Source organism: Lytechinus variegatus, chromosome 2 (genome assembly GCF_018143015.1).
Source record: "Lytechinus variegatus isolate NC3 chromosome 2, Lvar_3.0, whole genome shotgun sequence".
Classification (NCBI taxonomy): Eukaryota; Metazoa; Echinodermata; class Echinoidea; order Temnopleuroida; family Toxopneustidae; genus Lytechinus; species Lytechinus variegatus.
The window spans coordinates 18,059,665-18,074,444 of NC_054741.1; the positions used below are offsets into that span (position 1 = coordinate 18,059,665).

Consider the following 14,780-nt stretch of genomic DNA (forward strand, 5'->3'; position numbering starts at 1 on the left):
CTCATAATGCTTCATCTTTTTCTATCATCCTGCAACAAAGATATTTCCTGGCAAATAAAACTGATGAAAAGTTATCACTGGCTCACATCACCCGCGGTATATCATTTTGAGTACGTGTGCGTTGAACTAGCTCCAAGCCATGCTGTCACAAACATGAAATATACCTAATTAAGAAAGGCTGCATGCTTTCACAACTTGAATTATTACTTTTAAACACAAATATTTCTTGCTAGCTACTGCATTCGTTGTATTAGAAGTGAATGATTTTTAAAAGATCGGGAATTTAGCTTGCTATGAACTTGAAAATGTTTTTTTTTTTAAATGGAGACAAACGAATATTTTTGGCGTAATTGTGCAGTATTGATCCCAACCTTAAAAACTCAAGTTTTAGCATATATGATTGAATGTATGCTATGGTCAAACAAGCAATTGCATTTTCTATATTCCATGCATGGTGGTCGGAAAGAAGAGCGATCGAAATCCAGTTTTACCCCCGGAACGCACTCGTGGCCCGCGGGCACAAGTATTCCTGTCCAAATATCAATATTCCACAGCACGCCATAGCGAGAATTTAATGAAGACATCTCCAGCGATATTTGCGCGCCATATCATGCCTTCGAAGTTTGAAACAAAATATCGGATCCATCGCCCGCTGGCTACGGTTATTTGCACTTCGCTTCCAACAGGAAAACTACTTGCTCTCTTTCTCTACCTCCCAGCACCAAGGAACAAGAAACATAAAGGCTCAACAGTGCAGGAAAATTAATAATGATGCCTTCGACTTCAGAAAGAAGATAGCGAAAAGGCATCCATGCCTTCTCGATGTTTTTCTTCTTGGATTTTGAAGAGTCGATAAAGTGAATTCTACGGGGCGTTTGCACGCTCTGTTTATTGAATAAATAACAAGATATTAAGATGTTACAAAGAAGGTGAACAGGGAGTTGATTTCCCTATTATTTGCCTAGACACCAGAAGCGCAAATCGTGTGCGTGCAGAGCGAGCTGAGATCGCCACGAGACAATTATCAATCTACTACCAAACTCACTCTATACCTCTTCATCCCTGACCATAGGAAAGTCAAACAGTGTGTTGTGCAATGCTCGATCGGGTTTCAGGGTTGCAAAAAGATATATACCTGCAAGTTGAAAGAAATATAATTTGTCTTTCTGCTTGCTGATGCAGTGTCTACAAAACGATCTTCAAGATTTCCGGTCGTGAACTCTCACAGACAAGGTTGACTTTAGGAGTTTCATTTTTGCTCTCACGTACGTAAAGAAATTAATTATCTCCCCTCCACGCACCCAATTTAATTAAACATGGATTAGCATAATATGTGTACTTGACCCCATATTAAATCTTTCTGTCTTTGCGTGCAGTGACACGAATCTAAATTGGCAACCGGAAATCAGCTAAAACTGAAACCAGACTGATTAAACAGAACATTTGATTATTGAAATATCTTTTTCAAAGATTCTTTTACCCCCTAAACGTGTTTCATGTTAAATGAATGATAAATCACACAAACACACACACGCACACACCCTCACACACACACACACACACTCACACACACACACAAACACACACACACACACACATATATATATATATATATATATATACTTTCAGTGAATAATTACAAACTAAAGATTGGCTTTTACGGAAATTAGTAATGACAACCATTGAAAAATATGTTTATATAAAACAAAGTAAAAAATCAAACTAGCTGAAAAACTAACTATGTTATGATAAATTATTTAGGGATTCCCTTCAATTTAAAGATTGACATTATTTTATTCCGATTTCGTTTTAAAAGATACTTTATTTACCGAAACACTTTAATTAATTCTTGAACTGGTACTATTCTTCACTTCATCTGAAATGTTTTTGTTGTTTTTAAGGATTTTTTTTGTTGTTGAACCATTGCAATCCTTTTTATTGTGTACTGTGGCTCATGGTGGTTCTTTGGATCATATATACAATGAATGTGGTCTTCTTCTGGATTTCTTGTCACAAACGTGAATAACAGAAGGCTGACCATCATAATTGATATACCCCTGTTAACCCCCTTGCTTGACTGGCCACCCCTGCCCTCCGACTATATCCGTAGCCCAATGACAATCCTATAGCCTCTTAACCGGCTCGACCCACATACTCCGGCCGCATTACCGAACCTCGCAGATATTGTGTTCCGTCGTCAAGTGGAAATTAATTTAATCGTGATTTTTCATTAGTCGTTTTCCATCGCCTCTTGCATCGTACGTCCTGAAAGACGAGTCCATCAAGAGTTGCCAATAACCCACCTAATTGTATTATCTTGATTAGGACCCCCGAAACTTCTTCCCTTTTATTGGGCTACTTGGGACTCCCATGAGCCGAACCTTTTCTCTCTTTCCTACCTTCTTTTTTTTTAGATTTGAAAGGAGAGGAGGTGAAGCAACCGTTCTTGTAAAACAATATCACTAATAGGATGTTTATTTGATTTGGGAAAGTGGTAACATTACGAAGCATCGAGCGCGAGATGCCAGTTCTTGAGAGTTTCTCGGAGAGTGCAGCTAGGGGGCCAACTCAGAGCGCTGATGTGGCGAATTGGAAACATTAATTTTATTGCCTCTCCTTTCAATCAATGAGTTACATGTCACTCCTTCCTCATCAATGATCTGTAGAATGGCTCCCAGAGCCCTCCGTCCTAAGGTCGGGCGAAACCCCATTTTCAGCGCCATGTTGGATCTGATATTTTGGTAGGCTGGAGGGCGCGGCATGGCTATTTTATCCTCCATCTTTTCCTCATCATGTCGAAATGAAAGTACGACCAAACCAAGAGGTTCCTGATTCAATTATACCCCCATCTATTCTAGTGTTTTGTTGAATTTCTTCGTTTTTCACCTCCTAGGTGAAAAGTCCTTATTGCGACAGTTGCCCCGTCCCCACTCTCTCTCTCTCTCTTACCCATCCCCATCCACCGTTGAGTGAAGTTGTTTACGCATGCTTGCTACCTTCTCTTCGATACAGTGAACACTAGATTGGGAAGCAACCCCCTTGGGCCGAGAAGGAAGACGAAGTTGGCTGGTCGCATCCCTCCTTACTACACCCACCATATATGATTTTTAACAATCCAAACAAGACTGCCTCCCCGCCTCGCAGTTATTACTATTGACCCGCCACCAAGTTGGTTTAAGGGCATGACTGTAGATCGATGAAACTAGAGTTCATTGTAATCTATGAATCGATTGCTTGCATGGAGACTGATTACATGCTCGACTTACACCGTTGTCCCACCCGTTTGCTTCTCTCTTCGTTCGATCAGTTCGCCCTTCACCAACCTGCTATAACGGAAAACCATGGCAAGAACTATTATCAGTGCATTTTCAGATAGATACTCGCAACCGTAGTCCATTATTATCTGGTGAATGTGATCCATTATTGGCTGTTTGTCTCCTGTTTAATAGCCTCTATTTTCTCGTATTGTTCTTTACTTTTAAGATGAAGCAATCACGCAGTTTTTGTAGAACTGTGATTCTGTAATGTCCCTTCTCGTGTCCCAACCAAGTTGATTTGCTTGTTTCATTTGGAAAAATGTGAACCTCATTAAAAAAAAATTATATATGCGTTATTGAGTGTCGGTCGTCTATAGTGACTGGTAGAATTCATGCTCTCTTAGCACTAATGTAAAAAAAAAGCATCATCATTATCATGATCTCCGTATAAGTCCCTTATCTAAGGAAGATGTTAACATATTATCTATAACATCAAATGGACGTAAACAAGCAATCAGAGTTTACATTAGATCACACAAAAATGCCTATCGGGCACTGATTATTGTCTTTCTCAGTACCGTGAAATGCACAGTAACCAATGTCGGCATGAATAAACAATTACGTATTTAAAACAACTCCGTTATCTACAGAAGATGGTAAACTAGTATCCAAAGAAGTATATCATTTTTTTTTAATATTTGCTGATAATAACAAAAAAAATTAGGTCCTGGTCTACATTCTTGACATAAACTTATCAAGAAAAAAATATAAGCATATCACTAGCAGTTGAAACGATTGCTAGATACAAACTAGATACAGACGCTGGCAAATTGCCCTCATCATGATGTGATACAAACATACGAACTAGATAAACATACCATTCGTAGAGACAACTAACAGTTTTAACGTATTCTGATTGGCTATAATGCGAGCCAATGAGTAGTGATTATAATGGTCAATGTCATACAAGGTACGCACAGTGATGTCACTCCTTTCCATTGCGAGGCGGCAAATAGTTTTTGACCGCAGTGCATTTATCTCCCTGCGTTTGTTTACGCCATTAATTCAGTTGTGTACTCTATTCATTTTCACAAGCGTCCGTGCGTTCTCCAATCCAGTCTTTCTTCATTTGCCTCTTCTTCTTAGCGATGTGGGTAAAGAGAAAGCGATGGATGATTCAATTATCCTAGGAAATTAGGTACTTGGTGGTTCCGCAGTCCTTTAGAATGGTAAACAGAAGAAAATACGAATGTACTTAACTGTTTAGAGGTATGACAGTTCATTCGAGATAATAGAATTAGCGCATATGAAATGCAAAATTAATGAATTAAGATAGCAGCCACAAGCCAGGCTTGACTGAGGTTGTCATACTGTTAAGAAAGATTCTACGTTATAATCTTAAAATGATGTCAAACCTCTCAATGAATTCTATTAAGTTATTTTTAAATAATTGCAGATCATGTTGCTCACTCCGGCAAAAAAGACGTCACATACGTATTTCCAGAGTTTAGTTTGAAGTTCTCGAATGCACTGGTTCATACCTGTTAATATTATTATTCCCCTTGGAATATATTTTAAATAAATAACGAGTAAACGGAATATGTTTACCATAGATACTCATACTAGGGTTCAGAATGCCGTCAATTGAGCTTTTACTCATAATATATGACAATCTTCAGTCGCCCCGTTCTGCCACACTCACTAAACATGTCTATTATAAAATGAAGCTCCCTGCTCTCTTTCTTGCATTGAAAATAAAAATAATGGATATTGATTATGAATACCAGCATAATTACTGTCAACGTCAATCTCAACTTCTGCACTCATTATATCACTTGTAACACAAACTAAACTTCGCTCTTTCTGCTTCTTTCCTTTTTCCTATATCTACTATACATCTACTACTACTGCTACTACCACTACTACTACTACTACTACTACTACTACTACTACTACTACTACTACTACTACTACTACTACTACTACTACTACTACTACCACCACTACTACCACTACTACTACTACTACTACTACTACTACTACTACTACTACTACTACTACTTCTACTACTACTATACTGCTTCTTCTCTTCTTTTACTACCACTACTACTACTACTACTTCTCTACTACTACTACTACTACTACTACTACTACTTCTACTTCTACTACTACTTCTTCTACTACTACTACTACTACTACTACTACTTCTACTTCTACTACTACTATACTGCTTCTCTTCTTTTACTACCACTACTACTACTACTACTACTACTTCTATACTACTACTACTACTACTACTACTACTACTACTACTACTACTACTACTACTACTACTACTACTACTACTACTACTACTACTACTACTACTACTACTACTACTACTACCACCACCACCACTACTACTCCACCACCACCTCCTCAACCGCTATCACTAGGTCCTCCATCACCATTCAAACCCACCCCTCTTTCCCTTCATCCCATCCATGAAGATGCGTTACATTCCGACAGCTGGTCACCACTCCACCCATCATCGTCAATTCACTTTCTCAAGCACCCAATCGATGACTAGCCATTCTCTTCTCAAGTACTTTCTTCCTTTCCATCCTTTTTTTCAAAATCTTTCTCATCTCAATCAAATTGGCAATCTATGAAGAACCTCACACTTTCCATGATAGATGAGCTAAGATCTAATGCTAACTATGTACCCGTCACTCTCGTGGTAATTGAGATGAAGATGATGATAATGATAATCAACGCCATGCTTGATCAACGCAATCAATTTCTTTCATTCTTCCCAATGCAATTATATTTTTTGAACATTTTAGCAGAAAAGGAAGACATTTTGTCATTGTATAAGCCTTTCCGAGCACACACGCTTTCACAGAATGTGATGACTTCTTTATCTTCGAGTCAATGTCCTAGTGATTGCCATTACCGTTTGAGAGGTTATAACACACACACACAGGATGAAAAATCTAAATTGCTCATTTTGGAAGAGAATGTAATTGGTTTTGTAGCTTTAAACACATTTCTAAAGCAGTAAAAATATGTGTAGGATGAAAAATGTCACCAATAAAAAAACAGTTTAGGAAATCATTGACTATTATGACAGTGAACGTTTATTTTCGTTTTCTTTTCTCCAACTTTCAGGGAAGAACTTTAGGGGTAACAACGCCATTTCATCCAAGTTGTTTACTTCCGGGTAAGTCATGTACAGTATGTAACACTATAGCGTACCTATGGGGGGCAGTCTGCCCCCCCTGACGAGCCAGAACCCATGCAAAGGACGTATCCCTGCCCCCCCCCCGACGAGCTTGAAAGACCTTTTTTGTCCCCTGACGAGGTTGAAGACCTTTATTGCCCCCCCCCCCCCCCTGACGAGCTTGAAGACCTTTATTGCCCCCCCCCCGACGAGCTTGAAGACCTTTTTCTGGTACGAAATCCTTAATTGAAGACCTTTTTTTTTGGCTTGTCAAATTTTTTGGCATACGGTTTTGCCCCCCCCCCTGTTGAAAATCCTAGGTACGCCACTGGTATGTAAGTAAGTGATCAGGGAAATCCCTGCTATGTAACTAAATGTAATTTATTTCTTGCGAGACAAAAGACATTTTTTGCAGGGATTTTCAGAGAATGCAAGTGGAGAGGGCATTGGTTGAATAAACTTTCGTTTGGAAGCTATTGAAAATATTGCAAATTATCTTTAGTGTCTGCGCTCACGTCATGGATATAGTTTAAGCATGGAGGTAGGGGTTTAAGTGATTAAGGATTCTCTTGTCCTTGTCGAAATAAGGATGTTGAAATTATTTACGAAATATCAGTGGATTAGAAATGATAAAGAGACGAGGATACTCTGAGTCCAATAATGTAATCATAAATTGTTGTCGTTGCAGAGTAGAAGTGAGCGTTCCTTTTTTGGCAAGTTGCGATAGATCCTAGTTGAAGATATTCGCTGTGTCAGTTATGATGTCATTTTAGTAGTAATATAATTTGGATAATTTGTCGTGGTATGATTTTCGGCAAGATTATCGAATCGGGAGCGATCGGAACCGAATTCTGATATGACCTAGATATGATAGATTTCAGTTGAAAGCGATGCATTTGGTGAGCACCGGTTGAAAACCAAGTCGGTCATGTCGGAAGATGGGTGTGATGCTGAAGACCTGACGGAAGAAGTCTGATCTCTGCTAAACAACATCTGCTTCCACGCCTGCTTCGAAAAACCGTAACCCAAGAGAGATATTAGAAGGTACACCGAGGTTTTCCTCTCATGAAACCGGTCAGCGATCCGCCTAACCCTGTCTTATCGCAAAGCTACATTTACATTGAATCAAATCGTGAAGACTTTCGAAAAAAAACTATGATCAGTGTAGCCAATAACGAGAACCACTAAATTCCTCAGACATCATTCAGAATTTTTTTTAATGAAATTTACAATAATGACAATATAGTGTTAGATTTACTTTAAAGTTTACCTTAGAACTGGAAATGCAAGGACAATTACCGTCATATAGCTAACCTTTCGCAAATGATCTTATTGACCATCTGTTTGTATTTCTTTATTGGTGTGTTAGTTTTCGTTTTTCATAATGGATGGACAGTCGGAGCAGAATGCCTTAAACCGATACATTTCTCAACATTATAGCCCTACCTTAAGTTTATCTAACATAGAAATCTATGTGTAAGTGTGCTCTTTATCATGGGGATTTTTTGGTTTATTTTGAGGAAATGGACCTAGCTATATAAGACGGTAATGGTTAGTAGGCCACGCTGGCATGATGAGTGGAGAATGTGCATAATTATGATTGTGTTAAATAGCTCTCGAATTTCATGAGATATCTCGCGCTGTCGAGATTTCGAAAGATTATTGAACGTTATTCACCGTGCATATAGGGAAGGGAGAAAGAAAATGAGGCAGTGAGGACGTAGTTTGTACCAAGACGCTTGAGGTGTACATCAAAGAGATCCAAATATATTTTGGTGACTGGGAATACATGAGTTTTAGTTGATACACAAGCCGTTTCTTGTGTGAAACTGATAGAAGGTAAAAAGTGCCGCCACCCGCAAAGTGAGATAGGTTAGGTGCCTTGCTGGCATCGATTCGGTGCATCGGGGCAACCTGATCAAGGGTTGGCAAGAGAACCTCTGCTCTGCCCCCCAAGTAAGCAGATAGGATAGGGGGAGGAGAGAGGTAGAATAGGGGCATGGTGTACTTGTTGGAGGTCACATTTGTCTCTTTATCTCTCTCCTTTGGTGTCTTTTTTATCCCTCGCCTTCGTCTTGTCTTTCCTATTTTGTCCCCCTTAATCTATCTTCCTCTTTTGTTTTCCTTATGATTTTCTCTTTTATGTTTCCTCCTCAAGCATATACCCACACTCACACAAAAGAAAAAGAAAGAGAGATGACTCCTTTTAACTCTCCTTTTCAAGGCGTTATCAATTTATTGTCAGTATTTTATATTGGATTATTCGTCATTTCCTATTTGTTTTCGATTCATTTTTGTCAATATATTACGCCATGTAATGATGTGGTTTTTATATTCTTAACGGGTCATCTTATTTCAAATTATGCAGCTTACCATTTAATCATCTTTTGTACCTGATTCACTTTCTCTCTCTCCCTTCCTCCCCTCTCTCCCTCTCTTTATTTCTCTCTGGCATCTTTCTCTCTCATCGCCCCTATTTATCTCTCTTTCTTCCTCTTCGTCTTCTTCCAAATATCTGACACCCTCCCACCCACCCCTTCATTCCATTTCACACCTTCTTTCTCTCTTTTTTCCAATTCGCTCCAAATTCAATCCAATTTGTCGCAACTTCATTAAAGTTTTCTAGGGGACAGGCGCCCGCGATCAATCTGATTCGACTTCCTTAAAGCTATCGAGTAACCATCTCGACTTGTTACAAGTTTAGACAGATGTCTTGCGTCCGTCTTCCCAACCCCGCCGTCAGTGGAGGCGAGTAGTCTCCCGATAAACACCCTCGGTCTCCCGTAGAACGCACCCTCCTTCGCTATCCCTCGTTTTGTTGCAGAGCTAATGGAGGGTCGAGGTGTTATTATATACCCTTTGGCGTTGTACAAGCCAATCTATTAGTTATGATCGTCATGAAATTACAGTTAACATGAATTCAAATAATAAGTGTGTCATGAATTTATTAGCACCATAAGGGTTTTATTGTTTCGCGATGGAATAAATGTAGCCTTCAGCATTAATCTACCAGTGCACATTTTCCGTTTAATTTATGAATTCCATGTTTTATCGGTGCAGAAGACACATCATTCAACAATTAAGCGATGGAGGCTAAAATCAAAGAAAATAATGTTCCTAAAACTAATCAAAGAAATGGAATGTCTCATATAGAAAACGACAAGATTTTGAATACAATTTCATAATATATTACTACATTTGAAAAAAAACTGTCAAAAAACGCTTTCAGTGAGGATACCATGTAATTCTAATATTTGTACTCTTTGAATTTATGCATTTTTTTTTCCTTTCTGTTTTTAAAATGTTTCTACATCAGAGATACAGAGATCAGAAATTCAAAGCTGTCGGGCTAATAAATATATTACAATAAACGAAAACAAAAACGAAATTTGATATCAAGATGTTATTTTAATTTTTTATGGTCAGGCCTAAAAATGAAAATAATCAATAATGCAATTTTTTATTCAACTTACGCGTAATAGTGTTCTGTTTTGCAATAAATGGATTTGACATGCCACTTCCAAGCATTTTCTATTTTTCTTCCTATCCAACCAAAATAAATCATGAGCATTCTCTATCCACCTTGTTATACTCCATCTACGTCAGAAAACGGAACAGGCAAAAAATGATGTTGCTCTGATAATTTTGATAAACAATTTGCCAACGTTTCATCACATTGCTATTACAAAGTTTAATTTGATGATCAAAAATTGATTTCTTATTAATGATTTGATTTTAAACGTCGTATATGTTTATTCATTGCATAACACAATTCTTTCTTCTCAATTCTTTCTTTATGTTCTATTTGTATAGCGCAGTTGCAATAATTGCATTTACTCTACTGCGCTTGATACTCATATTATTACCCCGGCTGTAGCTGAGCCGCCCTTATGGGTACTAAATCATTCAAGGAGTAAATCCTGCCTGGTACCCATTCACCTCACCTGGGTCGAGTGCACAGCACAATGTGGGTAAATTTCTGCTGAAATGGTTGGGATTCGAACCCAGGTCCCTCTGATTGAAAGACGAGAGTCGTAACCACTAGACCACGACGCCCCCCCCCCCCTCCCCCTATAGACTCATATACCGCCTTTACTTGAAACAGTACGGTTCATCTAGTAGTAGAAGATTCCAGAGTAAAAGATTCATGTGGAATTATTGTATTTTGGGGGGTGGGGTTGTTAAAAATATATAGATTCTGCCTCAACCGCCACCCCCCCCCTCCTTCCAAAAAAGGGGAAATTGTAAGTGGCGTATGGTCAATCATCTGTATGGGTTTGTTCGGTCAAATAAATGAATTTTATTTCTTCTGTCAGTTTTGATGTACATCCTTAGACGACAACATACCACCTGTTATATAGCTGAGAGCACACAGCTACCGGATAAATTACTTTATTTTAAAAATATTAACGACTCGGGCATACAGATGGCGTATGTGTATCGTATATGAAGGGAGAAAAAGGAGATGATTTCACTAATAGCCGCGAGCAAGATTAGATTTCGGCATTAGGTTATTAGTCATAAAGTGCCAATGGTAAAGAAACCATCCAATGATTTCAAAATTGGTGCGTAAAGAGAATGCTAAGAGAGTTGGCCATCCCTTCTCAAATAGAGACACCCAATAAAATACAATCTAATCATTATAAATGTCGGTTGCGATTGAAACAGCAAGCATTGGGAGACTGATGAACGGCCAGATTTTGTGTACTTAAGGGCTGTAAAATGGATTGAGTTAACTACAGTTTAAATAGATTCTAACGCGCGCGTGGCGCGAGTTCCCGCGAGAGTGCCTTCAGTCCCACATGTATGGTAAGGTTGCTGGGGTTTGTTTGCTCTGTCCCTATGGTATTGATTTTGAATGAGGGGTCCTGGGCTGGTATATTGTGGCAAGCCATTCGCCAGCTTCGGGTCTACGCTTTTTGTTTCTGCACTCTTTGCCTAACTGGTAAAGCGGGCATGATGGGGCAAAATGAGGAATTCTTTCGACAGTTGATAAAGCGAAATATGTCACCACCAACGCCGGTCTCGATTGAATTGATTCAAAACAAAACTGTCAAGGGGCACACAAGAAATTGTTGAACAAAAGACTTAAGGTTTTTTTTTTATTCAATATTGACACACTTCATTAACGTGTTTTCAGAATCTTGATGATAAACACTTAATTTATTATTCAAGTAGTTATCTTAACCCAGGCAGTTATACATAATGCTAATGGCATATTATGATTAATTTTCAATGCCACTAAAAAAGAGTCTGGCAAGAATGTCTCCCAGACTCCTTATCTTATTGGATGTGCCTTGGACCATGAATGCAGTGGAACAAAATAATAATCAAAACACCCAACGAAATTTTCATTTTGCATTTTTCAATACATGGAATATGCTATGGGAAATACACATTGTGCTTTTTGTCCACGACATGCAAAGTTTTAGACACCTTCTGTCTTCTCCTAATGGGCATTGGGGTTAATATTCTCGTAACGGTGTTTCTATTGGTTGATCTGCACGAATATTTTTAACATTAATTTGTCACTATTTATAGACCTCATTTGTATATTTGTTTTATATGCATGTATTTATGTTTTAAGGACCCCATGGAAGAACAGTGGTATCTTATTGATACCGCTGAAATGGGCCATCCTCCATCTGTATGTTATGTTAAATAGATCATGTATATATTTTATCTTTTTATATGGAAATAAATACAAACAAACAAACATTTGCATGATTCATTAATTTAAGATAATCTTTATTTAGAAGATTCGGAGTATTCTGCCATATCAATTTTCATCTCCGACTGTTCGTTCTTCCCTTGTAGATCCTCAACTTCGTGATTTTTGGACGTACCAAGGTTCCTTGACCACGCCCCCTTGTTACGAAAGGGTCACGTGGATTCTCTTCCGGTATCCTCTCACGATATCCATCTCACAGGTTGGTAAATATAAACTTTAGACTAAAGACATCTGAAATCTCATAATTTTTTGAAAGATAATATACGAGTTTTGTTCAGTTTACTTGATGGAATTGATGAAATATTTTATGGAAAATAATACAATTTATAGTCACTCTCTGAATGTATGAGTGTGTATGACTGTATATCGCTTAATACCACACAAATCTTTAAGTTACACAATGTTAATTCCTTACAATTTAAACCCATTTTAATATTCTTTCAATGGAAATATATTCAATAATCATTTGCATGATATGTACATAAGCAGTGACTTATTTTCTCCCATGCTTATAAACCAAATTGTCAAAGTTCTGAATTCACTTGAATATGCATGTGATCATGACATCTATTGAATTTGCATTTTGAACTTTAAAGTTTGTTAACTGTTTATTTTTTTTCAGATGGAAGAGTTCCGACGATTGAAGAATCACGTGAAAGGTGATTTCTCCTTCCGGGGTGAAGAGGGATTGTTGGTGGATAACTTCCGGCCAACACAGCCACTCAATGATAGAACAATAGAAGCCTCGTTCCAGTAATCTAATTATTCGTGTAATTATATTTGATAATTTGTCCCTGTGCAGTGTAAACATATTAAATATATATGTTCGAAGAATTATGTAGTATTATTATTCGAATTGAATGTCAAAATGATAAAGAGAAGAAAACAATTATATATTATTCTACAAATCCAATGAAAATCATCACGGGTGTCTGTTAGAACAGACAGTGACAGATGAGGTGTATGCCTTAATTATCCATATCAGAATTTTTACATGTTTAATATCATTCATACTGTACCGATTTGATCAGTAGGCCTATATAGTAGGGCGAAGCTCTATTAAAATAAGTTACATCATTGCCAACTGAATTGTATAAATTTGTCCAGATTGGCAAACTTTATTTGGGTCATTGTAATGCACATTCCATGTCTTATAGTCATAGGGATTCAGTTTTGTATTGTCTAGTAATAACCTTATATGTGTGTCTTATAATTAAATTTATCTAAATACCTCACTTGAAATGACGTGCATAATTTATTAATTTTCTAAATCTGAATGCTCTGAAACAAATATTTTTGCTATTATGATGGGTTTTATGAGTTTTATGATAACAACCAACCAACTTGAAAGCGTTGTTATACTTCATATCATGTTCATCTAACTCTATAAGATTATACTCGACTTTTTGTTTTATTTTTCACATGTTTATTACTCAAAATTATGTAGCCTATATTTTCATTATACACCAAGATACAGTCGTTTAGGCACAGGCATTCCTGTAAGACTTTCTTTGTCTTGCAGTTTTGTTTCGAAATATGGTATCACATGCTTGCAGAAAAATGCATTATGAATATCCTGAACAAACTATCAACAATATTTCAAACAAAGCTAATATGCACAATGCGCGTAGTAATGTCTTCCGGCGATACGATACTAACGAACAACATTTTGTAGCTCTGTTTCAATGTATTTGTTATTACAACATAACAAACTATATCGTCAAACTGTGAATCAAAATTACAAATAATAGCAAGAATGAGTTGGCGGATGATATTATGTATATACCCATGACACATATAGAGCCCCGCCCTATCATGATCACTAAACAAAGGAGAGGTTCATTTCAAAGAAAGGAGTTAAATGAGAATTATTTTTTTTGTATTATCATGATTATCACAGAAAATGAAACGACGAAACTTAACGTATATAAATCATGAGAATATAGTACGCAGATAAACGTATGAATTCGATATTTTGGAAAGGAGCTTAAATTAAAATTTTATTTCCACAGTTAAAAATATACATATATAAACAAATCAATGACACTTAGAGACATATTACATGTGGAGGGGTCTAGGAAAGCACAACTGCTTGTATAAATTGGTCCCTTACTGGATTTCTGAAAACGTTTGTCTAACTTTTGTCGTATATATAAATACAAAAAAATAATGCCACAGTTCATGATGGGAATGAGTTTATAAAAGTTTAAATCTACACGTTTGGAGAACTATGCATGTAAAACAAATATATTTTTACATAATATTTTATCTAACCAGAAAATGATATGCCTGTCGAAATATAAAAAGCTTTCAAAATATCGTCAGTTTTAAATATCTTTCGTTTCATCTGCCTGTGCGCTTTGATTGACTAATGATTAATCCCGGAAAGTGATGTTTTTTCTGTTCTGACTGTGACCTCGTATGTATAAATCGACACAATGATTGCTTGTTTGTTGAATATCGTGATATTTTTTTCATTTTTATACGACATTCCTTTTTCACTATGTTAAACTGAAGACAGCGTCATCACGTGGATATGACACCTGGTAAATTTTACCGCAGTATCAATAAATTAGTTTGAGTAATAAAA

The 14,780-nt window shown here is 37.2% G+C and overlaps 1 protein-coding gene across 3 annotated transcripts in view; it reads left to right on the forward strand.

Annotated features, from left to right (window-relative positions):
* LOC121407482 (carbonic anhydrase-related protein-like) overlaps positions 1-13,699 on the forward strand; it is a 43,501-nt gene extending 29,802 nt beyond the window's left edge. For all 3 annotated transcript variants that reach the window (XM_041598577.1, XM_041598579.1, XM_041598578.1), the window contains exons 7-9: positions 6,408-6,459; positions 12,277-12,389; positions 12,813-13,699. In XM_041598577.1, the coding sequence (XP_041454511.1) occupies positions 6,408-6,459; positions 12,277-12,389; positions 12,813-12,947 (300 nt within the window). In that variant the 3' untranslated portion in view covers positions 12,948-13,699. The remainder of the gene's footprint in view (positions 1-6,407; positions 6,460-12,276; positions 12,390-12,812) is intronic.
* Positions 13,700-14,780: the final 1,081 nt, after the last annotated feature.